The sequence below is a fragment of the Schistocerca serialis genome, chromosome 3 (assembly GCF_023864345.2).
Source record: "Schistocerca serialis cubense isolate TAMUIC-IGC-003099 chromosome 3, iqSchSeri2.2, whole genome shotgun sequence".
NCBI classification, from domain to species: domain Eukaryota; kingdom Metazoa; phylum Arthropoda; class Insecta; order Orthoptera; family Acrididae; genus Schistocerca; species Schistocerca serialis.
Genome location: NC_064640.1, coordinates 356,667,237 through 356,692,103, shown reverse-complemented (window position 1 = coordinate 356,692,103; position 24,867 = coordinate 356,667,237). Strand labels below are relative to the sequence as shown.

Here is a 24,867-nt window from a genome sequence, read left to right as displayed (position 1 = left end):
TCCACAAGAGCTTGGGCTGGTTGGCCAGCCATGAGGACATCGACGTAGTTTCCTATCATTTTCGTAGTGATCGACGGCGGAGGATTTTTCTCTTCGACAGTCTCACCTCCAAGGAAGGTCGCACTCTTTAGTTTTCCAGGGGGCGGTGGCTAGGTGATCGGCTGCAGCTTCTAAACGGCGATGTGGACCTTGATCGGCGTGTTGGGGAGCGTCCTCTCCAGCGGCTAGCTTGCGGCGATGGTGACCTACGTCATCTGGCGCCCACCTCTTCTTGTTCATCTTCGTCGTCCCGAAGTTGGCGACGGCTAAGATCGTTCTGCTGTCTTTTGGTGCGGGCTCCATCAAATATCCTTTCTCGACAATAACGCATCACACGTCCCGGTCGTCCGCAGTGGAAACATACTGGTTGGTTACCCTGGGTCCTCCAGACATCAGTCTTCCTTGGTACCTAAACAGGTTCCTCATGCGGCTTTGTAGAAACGTAACTTCGCCTGGGTCTCGACTTTTTTATTGTTTTAAAGAGAAATGAAGGACGAGAGATTGGGTTCAATGTCCGTTCCACTTCCTCCCTTATGACCTCTTGAACCGTCTCGGTTTTTTGCCCAACGTGCAATCCAAGTGCCTTATGAACTTCCTCTCTCACTATCCGACAACGAACACTTGTGAAATCAGTTTCTTCCTCCATCACAGACATCGATACGACGCTTGGAAGCTGTTCAAACTTCTTGCGTGTAATTCTTTTTTGATGCATTGTCTCGATATACTAGCACCATTTTATGAAGTCGTCTGCTGTCGAAACCTCCTTCAGGAGTAGGGCTTGATACATGTCCTCAGCGACACCCTTCATGAGATGTGCAACCTTATCTTCCTCCTTCATTTGAGGATCCACTATTTTACACAGCTCCAAGACGTCTTGAATGTAGGATGCTGTAGTTTCTCCTGGACGCTGTGCCCTGCACTTTAATTTATCTTCAGCTTTGCACTTCTGTCGTTGTGTGTCGCCAAAATACTCGCGCAGTTCCGCCTGGAATACTTCCCAGCTTGTGAACTTCTCCTCGTTGTTCTCATACCATTGCTTGGCAGTGCCCTCCAAGTAGAAAAAATATGTTAGCCAAACACACGGTGTCATCCCATTTGTTAAATTTTACTATAAGCTCGTATACCTTCAGCCACTTGTTTGGATCTTGACCATCGTCACCAGAGAACCCGGAAGGATGTCTCATGTGATGGCACACAGTTGCTGTTATCGTGACGTCATCTTCTTCTTCTGTCTCTAATAGATTGGGATCTATAGAATATGCCTCAAACTCGGGTTTCTCGCCACGTAAATGGCGGCTCTGTCGTGGCCTGATGGGAGCCACTGTGTCGTCGACAATGTGTGGTATCACAAGTTCCAATACCCAGCGCCTCCACCAGAGTAATGTCACGCAGAGGAAGGTGTTAGGAGATGAATGACGAACACTAACTTTACTTATCGAAGGTTTATTCAGCACTTGCACATACAAGAGCGCGGAGTGAACTGCCTCCAGCCGGAACACATACAGTATATATACTGTTACAGAACATTCCGGTACAATGATTCTTGCCGTTTGTGGATACTTCTAGAATAGCAATGTTTCAGTTCAGGTGAGTTTTGAACTCACGACCCTCCATGCAACAGTCTAGTATCATAACCACTACACTACAGCGGCTGCACTACTCAGCTTCTTCTGCAACAATATTTTGAACAATTAATTCTGATAAAATACAACCTGAATACAAAATTAACTATTTTCTGAAATTGTCCCCTATGTGTATATTACTATCAGGAATGGTATAAGAACAAGTCAATATTTCCACCTTACTCCATTACTGCTAGTTCCAATATAAATCAGTGTTGAACTTCCCACATAGAAGTGTTGATTTCTTGCATAGCTATAGATGTAAGCAACAACTGTATTTGCATATATCTCTGTGTATAAAGAATTTTATAATAGCTTTGCATTTCTACTCTTTTTTAGTCTCATAACTGCTTTTACACAAATAATCTGACAGTATGTAGCCTCATGTAGAAATTGAAACTAACTCATCTACCTATATCCAATTTTCTGTGGGGCATAGAACACTAATAACACTTAGTTCAGTACTAGTACTTGGTGTTGCCTTTTTCATACTACTGATATCTTATCATACCAGGTCACTTCCACAAACTTTGTAAGTTTATTCAAAATCATTTACTCTCCCCATTACATAGATTTCTGTCACATCTGGATGTTTCTGAGTCATAATCTCTACGTTGCCACAGGAGGGCCCTGTTTACGTTCCAAGGGCCACTTGGGGCACCAGGCTGAGGCACCCTAGAGGTGCCTCTTGGGGAAAATTTTACACAGAGTGTATCATAATTAGTAGCAAAACCAATCCATTTCCATGTTCAGTAGATTTAGGTTTATTTTGACAGGTCTCATGAAGAGCCCAAGGAATTGCAGCTTGGCAGGTAATGTACGTGCAAGGGAAGTAGAAGGGAAAGGGGGCATGAAATGTTTCTTGTGTGGAAAAATGGGAGGGGGGGGGGGGGGGGGGTGGCAAATGACATATTGTTACTTGTGTGGAAAAATGATCCTTGTCACAGAATTTGGTAGAAACATGTACCTATTAATTTTCCGGTTTCTTTCAATCAGTGTGGTATACTTGCGTGATATGTTAGTTTTTGTTTGAACTTTTCTGGTCTGTTATAAGCTGAGGTTTGATAGGATCCCTGAATGTTCATCAAACCAGGAACATATGCTTGCAGACCTGTGAACATAGCTGCTGCCATCATGAAAGATGGTAGTGTCCATGACATATCACCATGAATATATAGAAGAAAGGAAGATAACTGTTTGGCAAGAATGCTGAAATATACATCCGTAGCCTGAATGAATGGGCTCAAGCCATGGTACAAAAAAATATCCCTCGAAGATCACAGGACCACCTCCATCCTGACCTACACCCTCAGTGCATTATAGTTTAAATGCCTCATTGAGCCACCAATGCACTCAGCACCTTGTATCATTTGAAAAGAGGAAAAACTATGACTCATCAGGCCACACTATGTGCCTCCATTCCTCTGTGTTGTTTGGCTCATTAAGTAGATTTATGTGCATTTGTGAGTAATGGCCTTTTGTGAGGTACCACCCTACGCTAAATGTCCATTGCACTCCCTTCACAACTTATTGAGATGAAACTGCATTCACTGATGCCATTTCCTGGCAAGTTTGAAACTGATCATCATTGACATCCCTGTTAGTTAAGACCTTATCATGACCATAGTTAAAATGCTGTTACTTGGCTGTGAATAGTACACTATTCCCTGTAAACACATTTGACATTCCACATTGATACACTAACAAACTGGGCAACATCAGTCACAGTGTGGTTATATGCACATCCAAATACAATATCTCCTTTTCCATTCTGTCACATCTCCTTCTCAACCTAGCTTACTGCAGTGATTCGTACAACTGACATCACTTGCCTGAAATGATTTGTCAATGGTGGATGGTCACATGAGTGCCTGCTACTAGTTCTATGTCATCTACAGAATTCCAAAGTGACAATAGGGCTCTTTTATGAGGATAGCTGATATCTTTCCCCATGAGCTGAACTCTTTGTGGACAGAATTATTGATCAATAAAATCAAAATATTGTATGTGCTCTATTTGTAATATACAAGGGTATGATATAAGATATTTTGATATTTGATAAAAAGACATATTGGTCAAGTTTTTTATAATATATTATGCAGTGTTATTTATTTTTTACAGAAATGATTTTACAGATGAATTAAATGTTGGCTTCTTAGTAGTTATATATACTGTCTGACAAAACAGTGAAGCACCCAGAAGACATGGTCGGCTGTCAAACATATAAAACACCAGTGTTTGTGTAAAAGATTATAGTTGCAATTCTCTGTGACAGGTAGAACAGCCACCGTAGTTCATTAGTGCATGAAGCACACTGTAACCCCTCCACATCTGTGCCTGCCATACAAGAACAAGTAATGGATTCCCTGCAATGTTCTGTATCATCCTGCATCATTCAGTAGAGATTAGCAGCAGCCAGACTAGGGAACTACTTTCCCATATGTAGGCTCCCATTAATGCCACAACACAAACAGCAGTGTTCGGAGACGTGCCATGAACATGGAACCTAGACTGCTGATGAAAGATGTCACATTGTATTCTGCAATGAATCATGATTATGCGCTAGGCTAGATGATCATCGTCGACACGCATGGTAGTGACGTGGGAAGATGTCCCATTCTTCCAATGTTTTGAAGAGGCATAGAGGTATTAGTCTTGGCATCATGGTGTGTAGAGCCATCGGGTATGACTTTACATCGTAGCTGGTACTGGTTACAGAACTGTGATGGCAAAATGGTACATAACAGACATCCTGCATTCTCGCATACTACCACTCGTACTACAGTATTGTGGTGCTACTTTTCAACGGAACAATTCTCATCCACGCATGGAAAGTGCCTCTGTGAAGTCTCTGTGTGATGTTGAGGTATTCCTGTTCTAGCAACATCAAGATTTGTTGTTGATAGAAAATGCTGAGGACCAGCTGAGACATCAACTCTGTCAAAGTGCCAGTATCCAGGATACCAAGGAATGACTTGCCATTGGAGAGGGTACAATGGCTTTATGACACCCTTGACAATTGTATCAGTAAATAAAGCCAGGCAAAAGAGAGTGCAATGTCATACTGATAGGTGGGTCCACTTTACTGTCAACTTCTTTGTAAATTTGCCCCAATCTTGTAATCACTGAAATAATATCACATACCCTCTCAACCCATGAAGTTTCGTTTTGTTCCCTCCTCCCCAACTGGGTGCTTCACTATTTTTGTCAGGCAGTGTATATACACTTTTCTGACACATGGAAATACACAATAATGAGATACTTGTGACCTGTATAAACATTATCTTTTGTGGAAGTCCAGAAAACAGTTCCTTATTGTCTAACATTGTCTTGATGGACAACTCATCTCTGAGAGCTACATAAAAGGTATACAGAAAATTAGTATCGCAGAAACAATTTTAAATAATGCTGCAGAGTAAATGTGGAGATAAAAGCCAAAACCTTACCATTTTCAGAAATGTTTCTTGTAGCTCACCTATTTGTTAGCACAAAACAGCTGCAGTATAATTAAAGGAGCCACTCAAGTAACTGTTGCCACCCTCTCCATCTGCTCTGTGTGCCACACAAGCAAATACACTGCTCTTCTTTGCATAAAATTCTGTAGGGCTGATTTTATATAAAAACAACTTTTCTTGTGAATGCCTAAGTTAACAAATTTGTAATTCTTAAAGAAAATAATCACAATGTTTTGGAATAATATCTATCATAGTAATTTTTTATCCAGATATTTCTCAAAATTATCCACTTTTTGTAGAATTTCTTAAAAGTTCACAGCTTACCCTTTGTAAGATCATTCATAATAAGTATGAAGAGCTGAAACAAATGTTTCCACATTCCCAAGATGCAATTACTCAAGTGATTCAACAAATTGTCACAGCACTATTTTACAATGTATTGGAAGCTTACAAACTTGTTAAGCACAACCATAGAGGGTTATATCCTGTCATTAATATTCAGTAACTCATATCTGTATGGTACAGTTTATAATATAGTTTTAATGTCGCTAAGTTTGGATTTCTTTTTTTTACTAAAAGTAGTTCTGAAGGAGCATACCACCACAGCCACACTTTTGACATGAGCCACTTTTAGTTAAGGGACAGCACCATTTCTTACTTAGTGATTCTTAAACTGCAATGCATCTCCTCCATTACTGGCAGTTCATGAAGCCATACTGTCACATGCTTTCATGTTTTCACTGTGTTTGATGGTTCTTCATTGACTAAGAGTTTGTTACATTGTCCTATGTTTACATTGACCCTCACACAGTATATCACCTCTTCTAAGATGGTTTAGAAAGCTATTCATTAATGAAAATGTGGTTAAGAAGTGTCTGAATTTGGATTACCACAAATTTTGCAATGACTGAAAATGTGAAAAGATAGGAAAGAAGTACCATCAATATTTTCTGAAAGTTTGAATCATAAATGTGCTCCATAATTAATTCTTATAAACAAAAATGCATACCATAACTTCAGTTTCGAGCTAGTTGTCATAGTATTATATTAGTGAATATCTAAATTCATTACACATTTAACAATAAGTCATTACAATTTCACCAAGTAAATTTTTCATTAAGACTTTTGACTTCTTTCATTGTAGCCGATCCAGGAAGTCTCATTCAATGGACCGCACTCCATGCCTGACAAAGCGGTCACATCCTGGAGCAGCAGTGAGCATGAAAACACAAGGACCTGTAAGACGGAGCAATGAGGGACCGCCTTCATTACCATCTGCAATACCTTCACAAGATAGTGATTCTCATGAAACCCCACCAAAAGTGTTCCAGGCTGCCCAGTATGAACAGCATCTTGTAGAGACACTTGAAAAGGATATCATTCATAGAAATCCTAATGTGCAGTGGAACCGTGTCGCTGGGCTGAGCGAAGCAAAAGCAATACTTCAGGTGATGAACAATATTCAGTTACACACTTATTTTAGACAGTAATATTTTGTTGAGTTACATGTTATTACTAACACAACTCAAGAATAATCAAAAATTTCAGCAAAATATGATGAAAGTATTAAAAAACCAGAAGAAGGTGTACATGAGAAATGTTTCTCTACTGCTTGAATAACTTTTTGTATTTAAAATACACTCTGGATGTGTGGTATCAGAAATTATGTTTTATATCTCCTGCTTAATAAAAAGAACAGTTTAATACTAAATCATTGCATCAGACATGAGAGCAAATACCCTCACCTCAGGTGCCCTGGATATTGATTGACATCTGCACTCTTCATGCCACTGGTTAGTGGCTGTCAGGTACTGCTTAACACGACCACCATTCTCTTCCTCCTGTGTTCTATATGTAGAGGAAGCATGATGAGACCTATGTGTGTCCTACTGCTTCTTATCTTGCTCATGTGGATTTTCCCTTACAGGTACAAAAACAACAAAGTAAAACCAAATTCCATAACACACCGGTGTTCAAAAGTTTCCTTAACAACTTTCCACAGAAAGAACATCCAAAATTTAACATTCTATGTTATAAATCTTCTGAAAGACTTTAACTTGGACCAGACATGCTATTGGGAGTTACAGTATTCATCTCTGAATTTCATGTATATGCTTTGCCAATGCAGCTTTGCCAGAGCCATACTCATTTTTAATCTCCTGTATATGCTGAATTTTATCAGTAGTATTTCATTGAAATGGGATACGCCATTTCCTGTCTCCATAATTAAGTACATAACATAGTTAGCCTTCCACTACTACTTCATGTAATCATCACTAACTAGCAAGACAATGAATGTTTCTCATGATGATGTGCAATTATGTAGAGACAGCCACAATTTGCCTTTAAAAATAGTACTGAGTGACAGTAAGGCACACAAAAAAATGGAGATTTCCACTTGCTGAGCGGTAAGACATCGTTTCCTCAAACAAAAAGGTTATCAGGAAGATAAACATAATTTTGAGGTTGCTGATATATTGCTTTGGATACTGGAACAAAATAAAAACATAATATTTAAATAAATATCAAATTAAATAAATACTAATGTAAAAAGTGAGTTACACACATAAAATTTAGAGGTATTCAGAAAAATATCAGTCTATAGAACCAATGTTAGGGAGGACTGGAATAGTAATAGGAAGAAAAAAGAAGAACTGTGTGACAGAGTCAGTGGTGTGAAAGCAGAAGGAGCTAGGCAGATTACATAATATTGTTGAAGTTCAGACAAAGGATAATGTAGGAATGTTGGGTGTTCTATATGGACATTATCCATTTATGTAGAACATTTTGCATCTGTGTAAAAGATCTGTCCTTTAGTTGGAAGTTACAGATGGTATGGGTTCTGAACATGTTGGAGTCTCACAGTTTCATAATCTTGCTACTTTAGGAATCATATCAATTTAAACATTAATTTTTTTCTTCGGGAATACATATATGTTAATCACACATAAGACGCATAGGAATTTCTGATAGTATTCTAAGCATACTGGTTTAAAAAATCCTTATTTTTTCTTAGATGCAGAATATTCCCATAATTCATAATGAAGAATAGGTTATTGAACTGAAATCACTCATGTATAAAACAATGGAAACACCAGGTTGAAATATCAGCTGTATAAGAAAAGGATAGATTGCTACTCACCATAAAGATGACATGTTGAGCTGGAGACAGGCACAATGAAAATATTATTACACATTTAGATTTTGGCCAAAGCCTTTTTTAATAAGAAAACACACACACATTCATTCACATAAGCAAGCACACCTCACACATACATGACAGCCATCTCTTGCAGCTCAGACTTGTGAATAGTTGCCCCATAATCACAAATACTAATGTATGGTGCTTCACCTGGAAGAGTGACCTTCTCCGTTCTCAACAAACAGATAGATCTCATTTCTTCACGGAGTAATAGTAAGCTAGGGAAAATAGACATTTTATACTACTCACAGTTCTGCATGTAATTACTTCAGGCTGATCAGACTACAAAATTTATACTGAAACTAACCTTTTATCAACTGAATATAATGTTGATGTGATCCATACTTCATTCTTGATAACTCATTCGATAATGAATATAGAAAGCTGCTCTTGCTTTCTAGGTGACATGTAAAAACATGATATGTCATATAGCTTAGACCAGTCAGCATAAATTAAATTTTAGTGTTTTTCAACAATATGGCAATAGCAACAGAGAAAAAAATTAAACATTTAGTGTGAAATTATTGTTGCAGATGACAGTCCTCTGAAACTCTTTGGCAGTGACTAAACATTTATCAGTGTTTACAGCAATATGTAGGTAAAGTTCCTATACCTACCAAGTGAGCAGCTCGGTGTATCAGAAAAATCAAAGGACATCATATCCTACATTAACATATTTGTAACAAGATTGCTGTTTATTTAAACATTATCTATCGTCTTACACTGCCAGATTCATACATGTTAGGGAAAACTGTCTTTCATGGTAATTTCTTCATGACACATGCACCATGTAGCATAAATTGATTGTGGTGGATATTATGTAAAAGCTTACCTAGACCTCTGTGAGACCTATGGTCATTTCAGAAAGTAACATAACTACTATGAACTGTGTCAATATTACTGCTAACATTCATGGCTGACACATACATTTTGAACCCTAGCCAGGTATGCGTAGTCTAAATTTGCACTTATTATTAACCACAAATAATGTTAGGAAGTAAATTTATTGGTGCACCAGTATAAAGATCCCAGAGTCTATGAAGAGGATTCTGCAAAATGCTTGGTTAGAAACTTTACAAAATATTTTAACTGCATGTGCCCTTAGAAAAAATACTTTTTTAACCTTTCCTGCACTGTCCCAGGAAATTATGTCACTGCACCATAGTGCAGTACTGAATGAAAGTATGTAAACACAATCTGCAGATTACACAGTGGTAGGGATTTTCAAATGCCAAGCAGACAGATAGGAGCTTTTTGGAGAACATACCCTTTATGCTGGTTCAACTCAGTTTATTATCCATCTGAATGCTTAGACTTTTACATAGAGTTTCATTTATTGTATTCCCATTGACATCTATTTCTAACCAGTAGTTGTAACATTTTTAACTGATTTCAATTGCATAATATAAGATTTGTAAGATAAAGTAAAATAATGGTTAGAATATCATGGGAGATTGTCATTTCACCTGCCCAACGAACATCCTTGCATAACATGTGTCAGTAGACATCGAGTTATAAACACAATGTTTATGTCTGGCATAGTGGTTAAAAGAAAAATATGCAGTAATACATTTACAAATGTGTAAAAAAAATCAGAAATTTTAAAATCTTTTGCTGTTCAAAATATCATCCCTGGTGTGCAACCTCAGTTATTAAATTAACAGAATATACACTGAAGCACCAAAGAATATGGTAAAAGTGTGCATGCTCAGGTACAGAGATATGCAAATAGGCAGAATACAGTGCTCTAGTTGGAAACACTTATATAAGACAACAAGTGTCTGGCGCAGTTGTTAGATAGGTTACTGCTGCAACAATGGCAGGTTATCAAGATTTAAGTGACTTTGAATGCGGTGTTGTAGTCAGCAGATGAGCAATGGGACACAGCATCTCCAAGGTAGTGATGAAGTGAGGATTTTACTGTATGACCATTTCACGAGTGTTCTGTGAATATCAGGAATCCGGTAGAACATCAAATCTCCAACATTGCTGCGGCCATAAAAAGATCCTTCAAGAACAGGACCAACAATGACTGAAGAGAATTGTTCAGTGTGATAGAAGTGCAATCCTTCTGCACATTGCTGCAGATTTCAATGCTGGGCCATCAACAAGTGTCGGTGTGAACCATTCAATGAAACATCACAACACAAAGCTTTAGGACAGTCAGTACCAACATTGGACTGTTGATGATTGGAAATATGTTGCCTGGTCAGAGGAGTCTCATTTCAAATTATATCAAGCAGATGGACGCCTATGGGTATGGAGACAACCACAAAAATCCATGGACCTTGCGTGTCAGCAGGGGACTGCTCAAGCTGGTGGTGGCTCTGTAATGGTATGGGGCATGTGCAGTTGGAGTGATATGGGACCCCTGATATGTGTAGATACAACTCTGACAGGTGACGTGTACGTAGGCATCCTGTCTGATCACCTGCATCCATTCATGTCCATTGTGCATTCCAACAACACCCAACACATCCAGAATTGATACAGAGTAGCTCCAGGAACATATCTGAGTTCAAACACTTCTGCTGGCCACAAAACTCCCCAGACATGAACATTATTGAGCATATCTGGTATGCCTTGCAACATGCTGTTCAGAAGAGATCTCCACCCCCTTGTACTCTTACAGATTTATGGACAGCCCTGCAGAATTCATGGTGTCAATTCCTTCCAGCACTACTTCAGACATTAGTCAAGTCCATGCCACATTGTGTTGTGGCACTTCTGCATGCTTTTGGGGGGCCTACATGATATTAGACAGGTGAATTGGTTTCTTTGGCTCTTAAGTGTGTTTAGTAGCACTTGAAGAAAATAAGTAAAGGTACAAGAAGCTGCTTTCATTTTAGAAAGTATGGCATAAAGTTCCTGATGTTTCAGATGACAGGCTAACATTTCAGATGGTTAACTTTGCATATAAGCACAATACACAAAATTTGTCAGCAAAAATCCTAATAATAAAGTTTCGAGGTTAACATCTATGATCACGATGAAGAACTAAGATATAGGAGAACAAGTGTGGAGGTACTTAGACATTCCCATACTGTGCATTATTTATTGTTTATGAAGATGTATACATCAATGAAATAGACACTGAAGAGTAATGGAATGATACACATTTCCTTAGTAACATACAGTACCATGATGATGGTGGACACTTGTAATGGCATGGGGTTTGCAAGAGACTAGTTGCCCCATGGACTCTTACTGATTGATGATTCACATCTAGTGGAAACTAGTCTAATGATGTGTAGAATCCCAGGCTTGCTCAATAGGACTGAAATTAGACCATTCTCTAATATCCATAGAGCACCACACTGACAACATTCAAGAGTGATGTGATGATGTGATGATGTGGGTATTTACACACATCATAAAAAGTTTTGTGTCACCCCAGTTCCCAGAACTCCTGAAGATAGTCATTGACTGTGGATATTGTATCACAGACACAGTCCCTTTGGCTGTTCAGAGACGTCACTAAACCTGCCTGAAGATTTAAACAACCACACACGAGCAGTGACTATTAGATGGAGGGGGTCCGACTGCCGATCAGTTCCAGTCATTCCACCAGGAAGGAGGTACACGGCTCATGTTGTCTGTAGTTCAACCAAGCCTAGATGGTCAATGCCACAGTTTGATCATGTCCACATTGTTACTTTCAGTCAGGAAGGGTTCTCAACAAGGAAAGTGTCCAGGAGTCTCAGAGTGAACAAAATCAATGTTGTTTGGACATGGAGGAGTTACAGGGAGAAAAAGAACTGTTCATGACATGCATCGCTCAGGCAACCCAAGGGCTACTACTGCAGTGGATGACTGCTACCTATAGATTATGGCTCAGAGGAACCCTGACAGCAACGCCACCATGTGCAATAATGCTTTTCATGCAGCTACAGGACGTCGTGTTACGGCTCAAACTGAACGCAATAGGCTGCATGATGCGCATCTTCACTCCCAACGTCCATGGCGAGGCCCATCTTTGCAACCATGACACCATGAAATGTGGTACAGATGGGCCCAAAAACATGCTGAATGGACTGCTCAGAATTGGCATCATGTTCTCTTCACCAATGAGTGTCGCATATGCCTTCAACCAGACAATCGTCGTAGACCTGTATGGAGGCAACCCAGTCAGGTTGAATGCACTCTGTCCATCAAGTACAGCAAGGCAGAGATTCCCTGATGTTTTAGCATGGCATTATGTGGGGCTGACATACACCATTGGAGGTCATGGAAGGTGCTGTAATAGCTGTACGATGCGTGTATGCCATCCTCCAACTGATAGTGCAACCATATCGGCACTTGTAATACTTGTAGCATAACAAATCCAAAAATTAAACACAAATCAGCAAGCTTCATTTAAAGTTATAAGTTTACTCTTTTGTGAAACATTCCATGAGTCACAATACGCTCAACTGCGAATGTTGTTCTCAGGCCTCCGATGAGTTACTTACTGTTTGTAGACAGCTGGAAACAGATCTGACAACTGTTAGATGACTGGAGCTGCACCAAACAGGTGTACTTGGAGGGCTACAGAGAAACATGTACCAAAGATTTGTCTCCATGGACAACAATTCGCACCCCAATCGTGCACATCTTGTGAATGACTTTCTTCATGATAATGACTTTGCTCAACTAGAGTAACTAGCATGTTATCCAGACATGAACCCTACTGAACATGCCTGGGGTAGATTGAAAAGGGCTGTTTATGGACAACGAGACCCATCAACCACTCTGAGTGATCTACACCAAATCGCCATTGAGGAGTGGGACAATCTGGACCAACAGTGCCTTGATGAACTTGTGGCTAGTATGCCATGACAAATACAGGCATGCATCAATGCAACAGGACATGCTACTTGGTATTAGAGCTACCGATGTGTACAGAAATCTGGACCACCACCTCTGAAGGTCTCGCTGTTTGGTGGTACAACATGCAATATGTGGTCTTTATGAGCAATAAAAAGGGCATAAATTATGTTTATGTTGATCTCTATTCCAATTTTCTGTACAGGTTCTGGAACTCTTGGAACCGAGGTGATGCAAAACTTTTTTTGATGGGTGTATTATTATCATGCTGAAAATACATATCTCCAGTAGGACCCTATAAATCACAAATATAAACACATGATCTGCCAGCCACTACCTGAATCCTTAGCCTATGAATGATAGGAGTACATGCACCAGAGGTCACGTTCAGTCTCATATGAATTTCATCACATGAAGAGACTACCACTTATTAGACTGCATCTTGATCGTTATAGGATTACACACACATTTTGAAATATGCAATTCTGTACTGAAACTCATCTGCCTTAGTGACCTTTTACCTTTTGTTGAGCATCCATTTGCAGTGTTTTTGCCCTTATGCTAATTGCTCTGGTCTGCGAGGTGTGGTTTGCAAATTGTTTATTGTGTGATGGCGGTTTTTGTACCTTATGGTGATGCGATAGGTCTTGATGGTATTGTTTCCCAAATATTGTGTACAAAAATAGCAAGTGATCTGGAGGGCTGTGGTTTGTCGGTCTAAGGTTAAATTCTCAGCCCAGTGATGGAAATCCCTACCAGCTAAATTTTGATAACTGTAGTTGCAGTATTACCTGGATCAACATAGCCACTGTATATACAGGAAATTGTGGCCAATGAAAGCTCCAGTACCTGTATAGCTTCAGGGATGAAGCTGTCCCTCACATCTGACTTGTGTCACTTGTCAGTCAAACATGTTGCCTTTCTGTGTGCAGCTGTTCTGTGTACAGCCAGTGCATGGTCTGACTACATTTCAGTCATGTACCATACTGAAACACTCAATTCAGTGAAACAACAAAAGTGCTATTACTCCAATGTGGTAGCAATCAGTTTCCCATCAGCATATATATCTGACCTCATACAGATGCAAATATTCTGTTGTAGAAAAACTGGCTCTGTAAACCTGTGCTATTAAGAAATCTGTTTTACTTACTTTATTTTAATTGAGTCATATTTTTAGTTACTTAACTGAGTAGGACATACAGTGAGAAAGTTGGCGTAACTAATTTAATTTTGAAGCCAAACAATCCACTATGAGAATGTTACAAATATTCTTTCCAAGATCCTCAAAGAACATACATCAGTCAAGTGAAATTATTTCTATTTCCGGAACATACATTGCCATTAAATCTACTTTATTATTAATTTACAAACTCATTTCTTTCTGATAAATGGAGAACTTCCAGAATGAATGTTCTATATAATCATCAATTACTGACCAGTGAATGGCATATTGACATTTACATAGGCTGAAAAAGCACTCTATGTTTCAGGAAGCCATGGTACTCCCAATGCTGATGCCTGATTTCTTCTGTGGAATAAAAAGACCATGGAAAGGAATTCTTATGGTGGGACCTCCAGGAACAGGAAAGACTATGTTGACTAACGCAGTTGCAACTGAGTGTGGTTCAACATTCTTCAATATTTCTTCAGCAACACTTACCTCAAAATACCGTGGAGACTCAGAAAAGCTTGTGCGACTATTATTTGAAATGGTACGCTTATACAATAATGGAAATTCACTTAAGTTTTCACTAACTGCATAAAAATCACTTTTAATCAGTCAAAGTAGCAATCTGGTTTTAGAAGTCAGTATAGCACAATCAACCATTTATAAGTCATGAAAGTAGTTGCACTTTGCCTACGATTCAGAGATTTTGAGAAAGCTTTAAATTTAATGTCAGTAAATTCTCTTCTGACAGTCCTTGACAGACAATACATTGATTCAACCTATGTTATTATGCTGATGAATGCATAAACCACTGCAATGACTATCATTAGATTTAACCAGGATAACGGGAATTTTAAAATTGAGAAAAGAAGTATGTACGGAGTTTTGTATCACCGATGCTATTCACAGCAGCCCTAGGTGATGTTTTCAGGTACATATCGTGAAAAATATTTGTTAATGGAATGTAACAGAACAATCTTCATTTTGCTGATGACATTGTGTTGTTTGCCTGCAAATGATTTGTAATCAGTGCACAGGAAAAAAATTGTACAAATAAACAATGAAGTTATAGAACCAGTTGAAAAGCTGTATTTCAGACATTTGAAGACAATGGCAGTGTATGCAGCATAAGAAAAAAAAAATATAGGAACAAAAGTGGCCTGGGTTGCTTTGGTACACTAAATTTCGAAAGTAAGCATCTGACGTGTATGAAAAGTAAAGCTTGCAGTTTGTGTATTTATCAGTTATGCTTATGTTAGTGAGATAATGCAGAATCTGTACAAAACTTGAGGGTTTTTCAGAGAGAAATAGGAATATGCATACCATAGACCATAATGGTCTAAATAAAGTAACTTTCCTTTTTTCCAGTTCATGGATAATAATTTGTATTTTAGAAGTAAGCAGATTTTTTAAAAAGTAGTGCCCTCTTTTGTATATGGGTAAATACTCATTTGCAGTTGTCCTAATTATATAAAGAACAAATCAGTTCTATCACTGTCATAAAAGTAGACTGTCATTAACACTACATATATTTACATTTGACATTATAATGAAGAATCCTGTCTTCAACACATCTAGTAGGGAAGACAGCACTGTTAGTGTTACAGAGCCTGAGGAGATTATAGAGCATATTTCTACAAACAAACCATGCAGCACAGTATGTCTTTTTGGAGTTGGTTTGGTATAATTTGCTATTAATCTCAAGAACAGGACAGTTGAGTTAAAAAACTGAAACTGTGCAGATTCTAATAGTACATTTTAATACTCTCTACTCCATTTGCATTCAAGCTGGAACAATCTAGATCACAGTGCTGGCAAAACTAAATTATTACTCTGTAGTATAACATTTATTGCAGAGAAATATTCCTGAAAGGTTAAAATTATGTGACTTATGTGGAAGGCAAGCAAAGATCTATACTCAGGTCTCAGTCTGACATAAAGCTTTAACCTATTGGGAATTTTTATTCTTGCTTAAAGTTTACTTCAGGCTTAATGTTTCATTCTGAGAACAACTTCAAGGCATTTACATTGTACACTATTTTGTTTTTAATAGCATTTCATTAATTTCTTCAGAATTGATATGCTTGTTGCAACACTCTGATTTTTTTAATGTCCTCTGAGCTGATTCTTTCAGTGCATCATCCTTCTCACACTTTATTTTACAGGTTTCAATGCATTTTCCTCCCTTCCCTTCCCTTTTCTAAAATCCTTGGAATTTGTAAACTAAGTTGATACTCTTTGTTCTCAGTTCAACTAATATTAATAATTCTAAACTGAAATGGAAAATTGACACTTATGAGGTTCCAGTAGAAAAACACAAGAACAGCAGATGATAAAGATAGTAGACTTTGGAATCAGATGTTCCTTTATGGACTAAAATAGAAGAAAGGGCTGAAAGAAAAGGGGCAATTTAAGAGATATGCAGGAGACCCAACCAGGTTCCCAAGTCAAAAAAGTCATATTGTCACAGGATAAGAAATAAATAAATAATGAAACCAATGGATAAGATTTAAAAACTAGAACACAAAAGTGGTGGAGAGGGTAGCCAACAACTCAGAAAAAAGTGGAGCATAGTGTGAAACTAGAAATATAGATAATCAAGTTTGGCAACTCCAGATTGAATATTAAGAAACTAAAGAGGATATTCATTGTACGCCTAGACTCTGATACCCATAGTTAGGAAAATGCTCAGTGCTACTGTCCTGTCAGACTGGATATAAATATCAAAAATATTAATTATTTAAAAATAGTTGAGAGTAACTTTGACACAAGCATCTCCACATCATAATGCTCCATTAAAGTGTCTCTGTAAAGCAGTGTTTCAGGAGATCCACTGCATATGCTGTGGCCTGTACTTTATAACAAATAATTCAGTTCATATGATCACATAAAGCTAATTTGTTGCCTACATGTTTCAATATTGGTAGAAGAAGTTTATCTAAAATATATGCCAATCAACTCATTTCTTATAATATACTGTATATTCTAGGCTAACAGCTCATACTGCTACATTACAAATACACAATGTACATTTCAAAATATAATGACATGTAGAAAAAAGGCAATATGATTGGAATAGTGATTGAATACTTGTATTAATTTTTCAAAGCGATTTTGTTTTCTGGGTCTCACTCATACCAGTTTTTCAACTTGAACATTTTAATTTGCTGCAATGAATAAGATATTTCCTTAATAATATGCATTATATTTCAGGCTCACTTTTATGCCCCAAGCACTATTTTTATAGATGAAATAGATTCACTGTGTTCACAACGTCGTACAGATTCAGAACATGAAGCTTCCCGAAGATTTAAGGCAGAACTGTTGATTCAAATGGATGGTCTTAATTCTAACAGGTATGAACACCATATTTACTTCAAATGGTAAAGAAACATCCATTAATTAAGTTATATGGACAAGTGTTGCCTGTGTGAATGAAGATATAAGTTGGTTGACACTGCAATCAGTGTTTGAGTAGAGTCTGAGAAAAAAAAAAGGTTAGGGTACAGGCACATTGGAAGATTAATAATGCAGAGATTGTGAAACATATGTAGTCCCTAAGCCATTGTTGTGAATTCCAGATGAGCTGACAGTGTGAAAATTTTGCACATAAAATACAATAAGCAGTTCTGAAACATGCACACACACACACACACACACACACACACACACACATACACACACACACACACACACACACACACACACACACACACACAGAGAGAGAGAGAGAGAGAGAGAGAGAGAGAGAGAGAAAATGTAACTGTTTATTATTGTGTCATTCCTCAGCATACTGTTTTGGCACTAAATAGATTCCTGTCCTCATCTGAGACTTTTTTTAACTGATAAACTCCCAGATGACATGATTCAGGGTGCCGATTTCTTGATACTCTCAAGAATCTGTTGAGTGTTGATGTATTTTTAGTAAATACAAGGGATATTAAATATAGCCTATATTTTCCCAGGTAGTGTATTGGATTTTTATGTGTCCCATCTGTTATGCACTCTTGGTCACTACAACTGCTAATCTATAAATTAAAGAATATCTGACCAGATTTTTTCCTTGAAACAAAAAGTGCTTCATTCTGTCACAGAAAATGCCAAACTACTCCACTGGTGTTTAAAACTCAAAATAAGAACAAGTTTGAAAACACTCTGAAAAATAACAGACTGTGCACTGCACGTGTCCTCTATTTTTTAGTTAGTTAGCTGAGTTTGCTATTGAGTATAACCCCAGAAAACAAATTCTTTCAGGAAATCAACAGATTTTATCCCAGGTTTTTCTTTTGTCATAATAGAAATGTCTTCCTTGGGTGTTAATTGATTCAGTTCTTAATGGGCACTTGTAATACTTGTAGCATAACAAATCCAAAAATTAAACACAAATCAGCAAGCTTCATTTAAAGTTATAAGTTTACTCTTTTGTGAAACATTCCATGAGTCACAATACGCTCAACTGCGAATGTTGTTCTCAGGCCTGCGATGAGTTACTTACTGTTTGTAGACAGCTGGAAGCAGATCTGACAACTGTTAGATGACTGGAGCTGCACCAAACAGGTGTACTTGGAGGGCTACAGAGAAACATGTACCAAAGATACCAATGATACCTCGAATACAATCCTCCCATTGTTTCCTCTACAGCAAGTACAGGATCTATCACTACTCGCCATTGTGGATGGTGTGATAGGTCTCAGGGCCCTGTACAGAGGAGACAGGGACCAGAGAGAACTCAAGGTTTTACAGCCACCCACCCCACCCCCAACCAATGAATTCAAGGTTCTGTCTTTCACTGAAACTGAAACTGAGCCAGTAAGACTCACTTCACTTATTTAGGAATCTGCTGTGTATCATGTCAAGGGGAGAAAATTTAAAAGAGTATGGGGTCTATTAAGCACTGACACTCATAACATACAGGAATACTTGTACCCTTAGAAAAATTTCAGCAAAGGATGGGAAGGATCACCACATGCACTCCACACGTATGCCCATTCAACATTCTGAGGAGGCCGTTCCAGCACCCATTGAAGGAACAGACAACTGTGTATTGTGGAGCATATTTGAACAAACAGTGCTTGTCAGGCAAGCTTCAAAATCATACTTGAATCCTTCCACGACTGGAAGGAAAGGCTGAAAAGAATAGCCATTTTCACAGACATACATTCTGCAGCATTTCCCCTGGTTCTCAGTTGAGAAGGCGGCTTGAATCACTTTGACTTTGGAGGTTCTGCGACAACTTAGGCTACAAATTCTTAGAATTGCACCATAGAGTAGAGAAATCTATGGTCTGTCTAGATGTGTCAGGTGTGCACTACACATCAGAAGCTGTTACCAAGACAGTTGATGGTTTGTGGGGTGCACAAAAGATTTTTTTTATATCACCTGACTCTTCATGCTGTCTGAGTAATGACACCTGTAAAAGCATCAGTGTAAGGTCAAAATTAATGCACTCCCCTTGCCACCTTCCCCCTATCCACCCAAAAAAGTATAGAAGTCCTAGTTATCAGTATCAATTGCTGAAGCACTTGCAACAAAGCACCAGGGTTAATAGCACTCCTAAAAAGCAGAAATGCTGAACTCCAGGAGTACTATCCCAATTTAATGCTTGCACCACTGCCAAGATTGGTGATATAGATATTAGGGTCACTACTATTAAGAAAAAATTTAAACCACTAAGACTGAATGAAGTTCCATGACCTGATAGAATTCCTATTAGATTCTATACAGAATTTGTGGCTGAGTTAGTGCCCCTCGTAAAAATATTATATACCATAGATCTCTCAAACAAAAAAAACTGTGTCCAGTAGTTGACAGAAAGCACAGCTCTCACCCATCTACAAGGAGGATAGCAAAAGTTATCTACAAAACTAATGTCCAATATCATTGACATGCATCATTATAGAAACTTAGAACATATTCTGAGTTCAGACATAACTAGGACTTCAAACAAAATCACCTCTTGCAAGGCAGCCAGCATGGATTAAAAAGCATTGTTCATGCAAACCCAACTCACACTTTTCTCACATGATATCTGGAAAGTTATGGAGCAAAGCAGTCAAGCAGATGCATTATTTCTTGAATTTTGAAAAGCATTTCACTCAGTACCTCACCTAAACTTCTTATCGAAAGTATGATTCTGTGGGATATCAATTGAAATTTATGACTTACTGAGGATTTAATGGTGGAGAGGATGAAGCATGTTATCTTGGCTAGAGGGCCATCAACAAATGTAAAAGTATCTTCAGGCAACCCATAGGTATGTTCCTTGGGATGCTTGCTGTTCACGTTGCATATTAATGACCTATCAGACAATACTCATAATAACCTCAAACACTAACCATTGTGGCCGAGCGGTTCAAGGCACTTCAGTCTAGAAGCGCGCGGCTGCTTCAGTCACAGGTTCGAATCCTACCTTGGGCATGGATGTGTGTGATGTCCTTAGGTTAGTTAGGTTTAAGTTCAAATGGTTCAAATGGCTCTGAGCACTATGGGACTTAACATCTGAGGTCATCAGTCCCCTAGAACTTAGAACTACTTAAACCTAATTAACCTAAGGACATCACACACATCCATGCCCAAGGCAGGAGATTCGAACCTGCGACTGTAGCAGTCGCACGGATCCGGACTGAAGCGCCTAGAACCGCTCAGCCACCGTGGGTGGCTAGGTTTAAGTAGTTCTAACTCTAGAGGACTGATGACCTTAGATGTTAAGTCCCATAGTGCTCAGAGCCATTTCTTTTAACCTCAAACTTTTCACAGATGCATTTATGTGTAATGAAGAACTGCCTGAAAAAATTGCACAGTTACTGAGATAAATCTTAATAAGATTTAAAAGTGGTGTAAGGATTCACATCTTGCTTTAAATTTTCAGAAATATAAAATTGTGCATTTCCCAAAATGAAAAAAGTCATATCCATCAACTTCAATAACAATCAGTCACAACTCGAATCAGTCAACTTGCACAAATACAAGGTTGTAACAATTTGTAGTTATATTACATGGAGAAATTGCCGTAGCATAGTTGTAGATAAAGTAAGTGGCAGACTATGTCTCATTGGTAGTACACTAAGAATACATAATCTGTTTACAAAGGAGGTTGCTTACAAAACACTCAAGCTATGCAGTAGTTCTATAATGCTCTTCCATGGGTCTAATAAATCTGTGACCATTTGTGCTGTCCTTGGTGTAAGGACAGTATGAATGGTCGCAGATTTGTCAGACCCACAGAAGAATTGTTAATGGTACAATGTTAATGATATCTTAAAGAAGCAACACTGTTTATCTTTGATTTGTGTTATCTACCATTTTTAAATGCTTTCGCATTTTCTGTTTATTCTGTGTTTGTATTGTTGTCTGCCATTAGTTGTAAGCTGTTACACATTGCAATAAACTCCATACAAATGGGCTTATTTTCATGATTCATTTACTGTTCCTGATCACAGGTTATGGTTCTAGGTGCATAAGTCTGTTTTCAGTGTAGTGGCAGAGAGTTGTTTCCTGGTGTCATGCGTAACAGCAAAACTTTTGATGTCACCGGCATAGTGTTGGCGTGGCACAATGGAACAATCTACACATCAGTTTCATTTAATATTGTCTGCAGGGGACAATTAGGTGGTGTAGAAATTCCAAATGGATGTGATATTAAGAGGAAAAGACCTTTTAGATACTGCCAATAGCATTGTTACTCAGTCACCACAGGAGAGAGAAGCAGAAGTAAAAACATGGCAGGAAAAGGACACAAAAACACAGGAGTTTATTGTGACCTGGATGGAGGTAGCACCACTCACTCATCAGCTGGCATGTGGACAAAACTGAGACTGTGTATGAAAAAGAGTCCACAGTATTTACCTACTTCAGCAAAAGTGTTTCTTGCTCCAGTTTGATGATGACGCAGTGGTTACCGTTGTGTCGAAAATACAAAAAAATCAACACAATATTGAAGCAAGTGGGAGAACCACTTTCAGATAAAATGATCATAACAAAAGTGGTAATGTCATTGCAAGGGTGATATAAACATTTCTGTTCAGCCTGGGAGTCCATATTCTTTGAGAAGGAAATGTTTAATGACTTAATTTCAAGATTGCTCATTGAGGAAGAGAGAAATAATCAGTGCAATCAGCCAGAGGTAGCTTTAGTCAGTCTAAGCAGGCAATAAAAAATTACCTGTTATGCTTGTGGTAAGACGAGCTACTACGCAAAGGACAGTAAAAGTAAAGCAAATATAGAACTAAGAAGTTGCAATTATTGTAAGAAAAGATGTCATTTGAAGTCAGATTGCAGGCTGTTGAAATCAAAGGAAGGCAAAAAGGCTCAGAATGTAAATGCCTTTATGTGTATGAATCAAGGAGTTGACCTAGAAAATTATTGGATGAGGTGCTAGCGAGCATAAGTGCTGAGAACTGTTTACAAAACTGGACAGTGTGCAAAGCTCAATGAAAGTTACTGTGGGTGACAGTAAATTTCTTGATGTGACTGAGCATGGTACTGTGGAACTGTATGCATGGATCAGAGTTAAATTTATCAAAACAGTACTTAGTGGAGTGCCTTTTGTTCCTGAACTGAAATTCAATCTGTTTTCTGTAAGAACTGTGTTACACAAAGATATGTGTTTAGTTTCAAACAAGCAACAATGTGAATTTTTGAAGAGTAAAGGCGAAGTTTGTGCATTATTCAAACATGTCAACAAAATGTATCATACATTGTTTTCACTAAACGGAACACAGTCACAACTGTCAGTGGTTTCTTTTATGCATGTGGATGAAACACACACTGTGGTTGACAGTAATAACATGTCAATTTGTCTATATATATTGAAAACTTGAGTGTCTGGCACAAATAATTGTAACATCAGAGCATTATGCACATGAAAGAGTTTTTATCATATAAAGGAGTGAGATTCATTGAAAACATTTGTAAAGAATGTTTAGTATGTAAACAACATCACTTGCTTTCCCTGTCAGTTCCTCTGGAGCTAATGCCTCACTCGAACTGATTTGTGCAGATGTCTGTGGACCCATGGAGATGCATTAGCTTGGAGGAGCTGGTTCAAATGGCTCTGAGCACTATGCAACTTAACATCTGAGGTCATCAGTCCCCTAGAACTTAGAACTACTTAAATATAACTAACCTAACGACATCACATACATCCATGCCCGAGGCAGGATTCAAATCTGCGACTGTAGCAGTCACGTGGTTCCGGACTGATGCACCTAGAACTGCTTGGCCACTGTGGCCGGCTTCTTGGAGGAGCAAGATATTTTTTGCATTTGAAGGATGACAACTGTGGTTAACACAAAGTATATTTTATGAAACAGGAGAATAAAGTAAAATGTTTGATTAGGTATTTTATGCAAACACTGAGAGAGAAAATGGTCGGAAAATTAAAGTTCTAAGATGTCATAATGGACTGGAGTTTATGAGTACTGACTTAGGTACATTTTTGAGTGAAAATGGCATAGCCCATCAAAGATGTGTTGTGTACACTCCACAGAAAAATGGAAAAGCTGAAAGGGAACTGCACACCTTGATTAAAGCTGCTCATTCAATGATTTCAGGAATTCCCAAACATTTCTGGGCTGAAGCAGTTAACATGGTGGCTTATTTATTAAATCAAACTGGTCCAAGCCCTATAGAAAGTAAAACTCCTTTTGAAGCTTTTTATGTTAGAGAATTGGCCTTAGCAGATTTGAAAATATTTGAAACGCATATGTCTGTCCCCATACCCAAGGAAAAGTGACTGAAACTAGGCCCCAAAAACAAGATAGATTTATTTGTGGGTTATTATAATCATGTGAAGGGCTACAGAATATTTATACCTCCCACAAAGAGAACTGAGATGCAGCAAGACATTATTTTTTGCCTCCAGCAGTATCCAAAAGGAAGAAGAAAGCTGATGTTCATGTAAAATAGTCAGATACTATTCATTGTGATAAAAAGAACATAGATGAAGCTTCAGATTTAGAGGAATGGAAAGAAGAAATGAGGACTGATGTTGTGGAAGAAAATAAAAGTCAGCCTAGAGGAGAACAAGAAATCAGTGAATACAGTGAAAACAGAAATTTTTTTAGAGGATGCAGAGGACAAGAACACATACAATCTTAGATCCAGGAGGAAAATTCAACACCCAAATCAATTGGAGGATTATGTGTCAGAGCTGTTGACAGCAGTGATTGACAAAGACCTCAGCACCTATGCTGAAGCAATGTCTTGCAGTGAAGCTAAAAATTGGAAAATGCTAAACCAAGAGAGCTGCAAGTCCTAGAAGAAAACATCACATGGTATTATGTATGTAAGCCAAATGAATGTGATGTTATTGACAGAAAATGGGTTTTTAGGCAAAAAAAAGGGATGAAAAGGGTAATGTTGTTTCTCACAAAGCTTGTCTTGTAGCAAAGGTTTCCAACAAAGCTTGTCTTGTGACTCTTCAAGCTTTCCTGGTGGATGTGTTGTAAATAGTCTTAGACAATTTACAAAGCTTGTCTTATTTAGAGGTATACAGTGCAGTAGCAAAACTGGTTTCATTGAAATTTTTTCTGGTTAATTTTAATGAGAATAACTTTTCCATCTATCAACTGGATG

General features: G+C 38.2%; 1 protein-coding gene across 1 annotated transcript in view; it reads left to right on the top strand.

Moving 5' to 3' along the window:
* LOC126470161 (katanin p60 ATPase-containing subunit A-like 1) overlaps positions 1-24,867 on the top strand; it is an 88,007-nt gene that overhangs the window by 26,819 nt on the left and 36,321 nt on the right. Inside the window, exons 2-4 of the mRNA XM_050097788.1 lie at positions 6,261-6,564; positions 14,615-14,836; positions 17,506-17,648. Coding sequence (XP_049953745.1) covers positions 6,283-6,564; positions 14,615-14,836; positions 17,506-17,648 — 647 coding nt within the window. The 5' untranslated portion in view covers positions 6,261-6,282. The remainder of the gene's footprint in view (positions 1-6,260; positions 6,565-14,614; positions 14,837-17,505; positions 17,649-24,867) is intronic.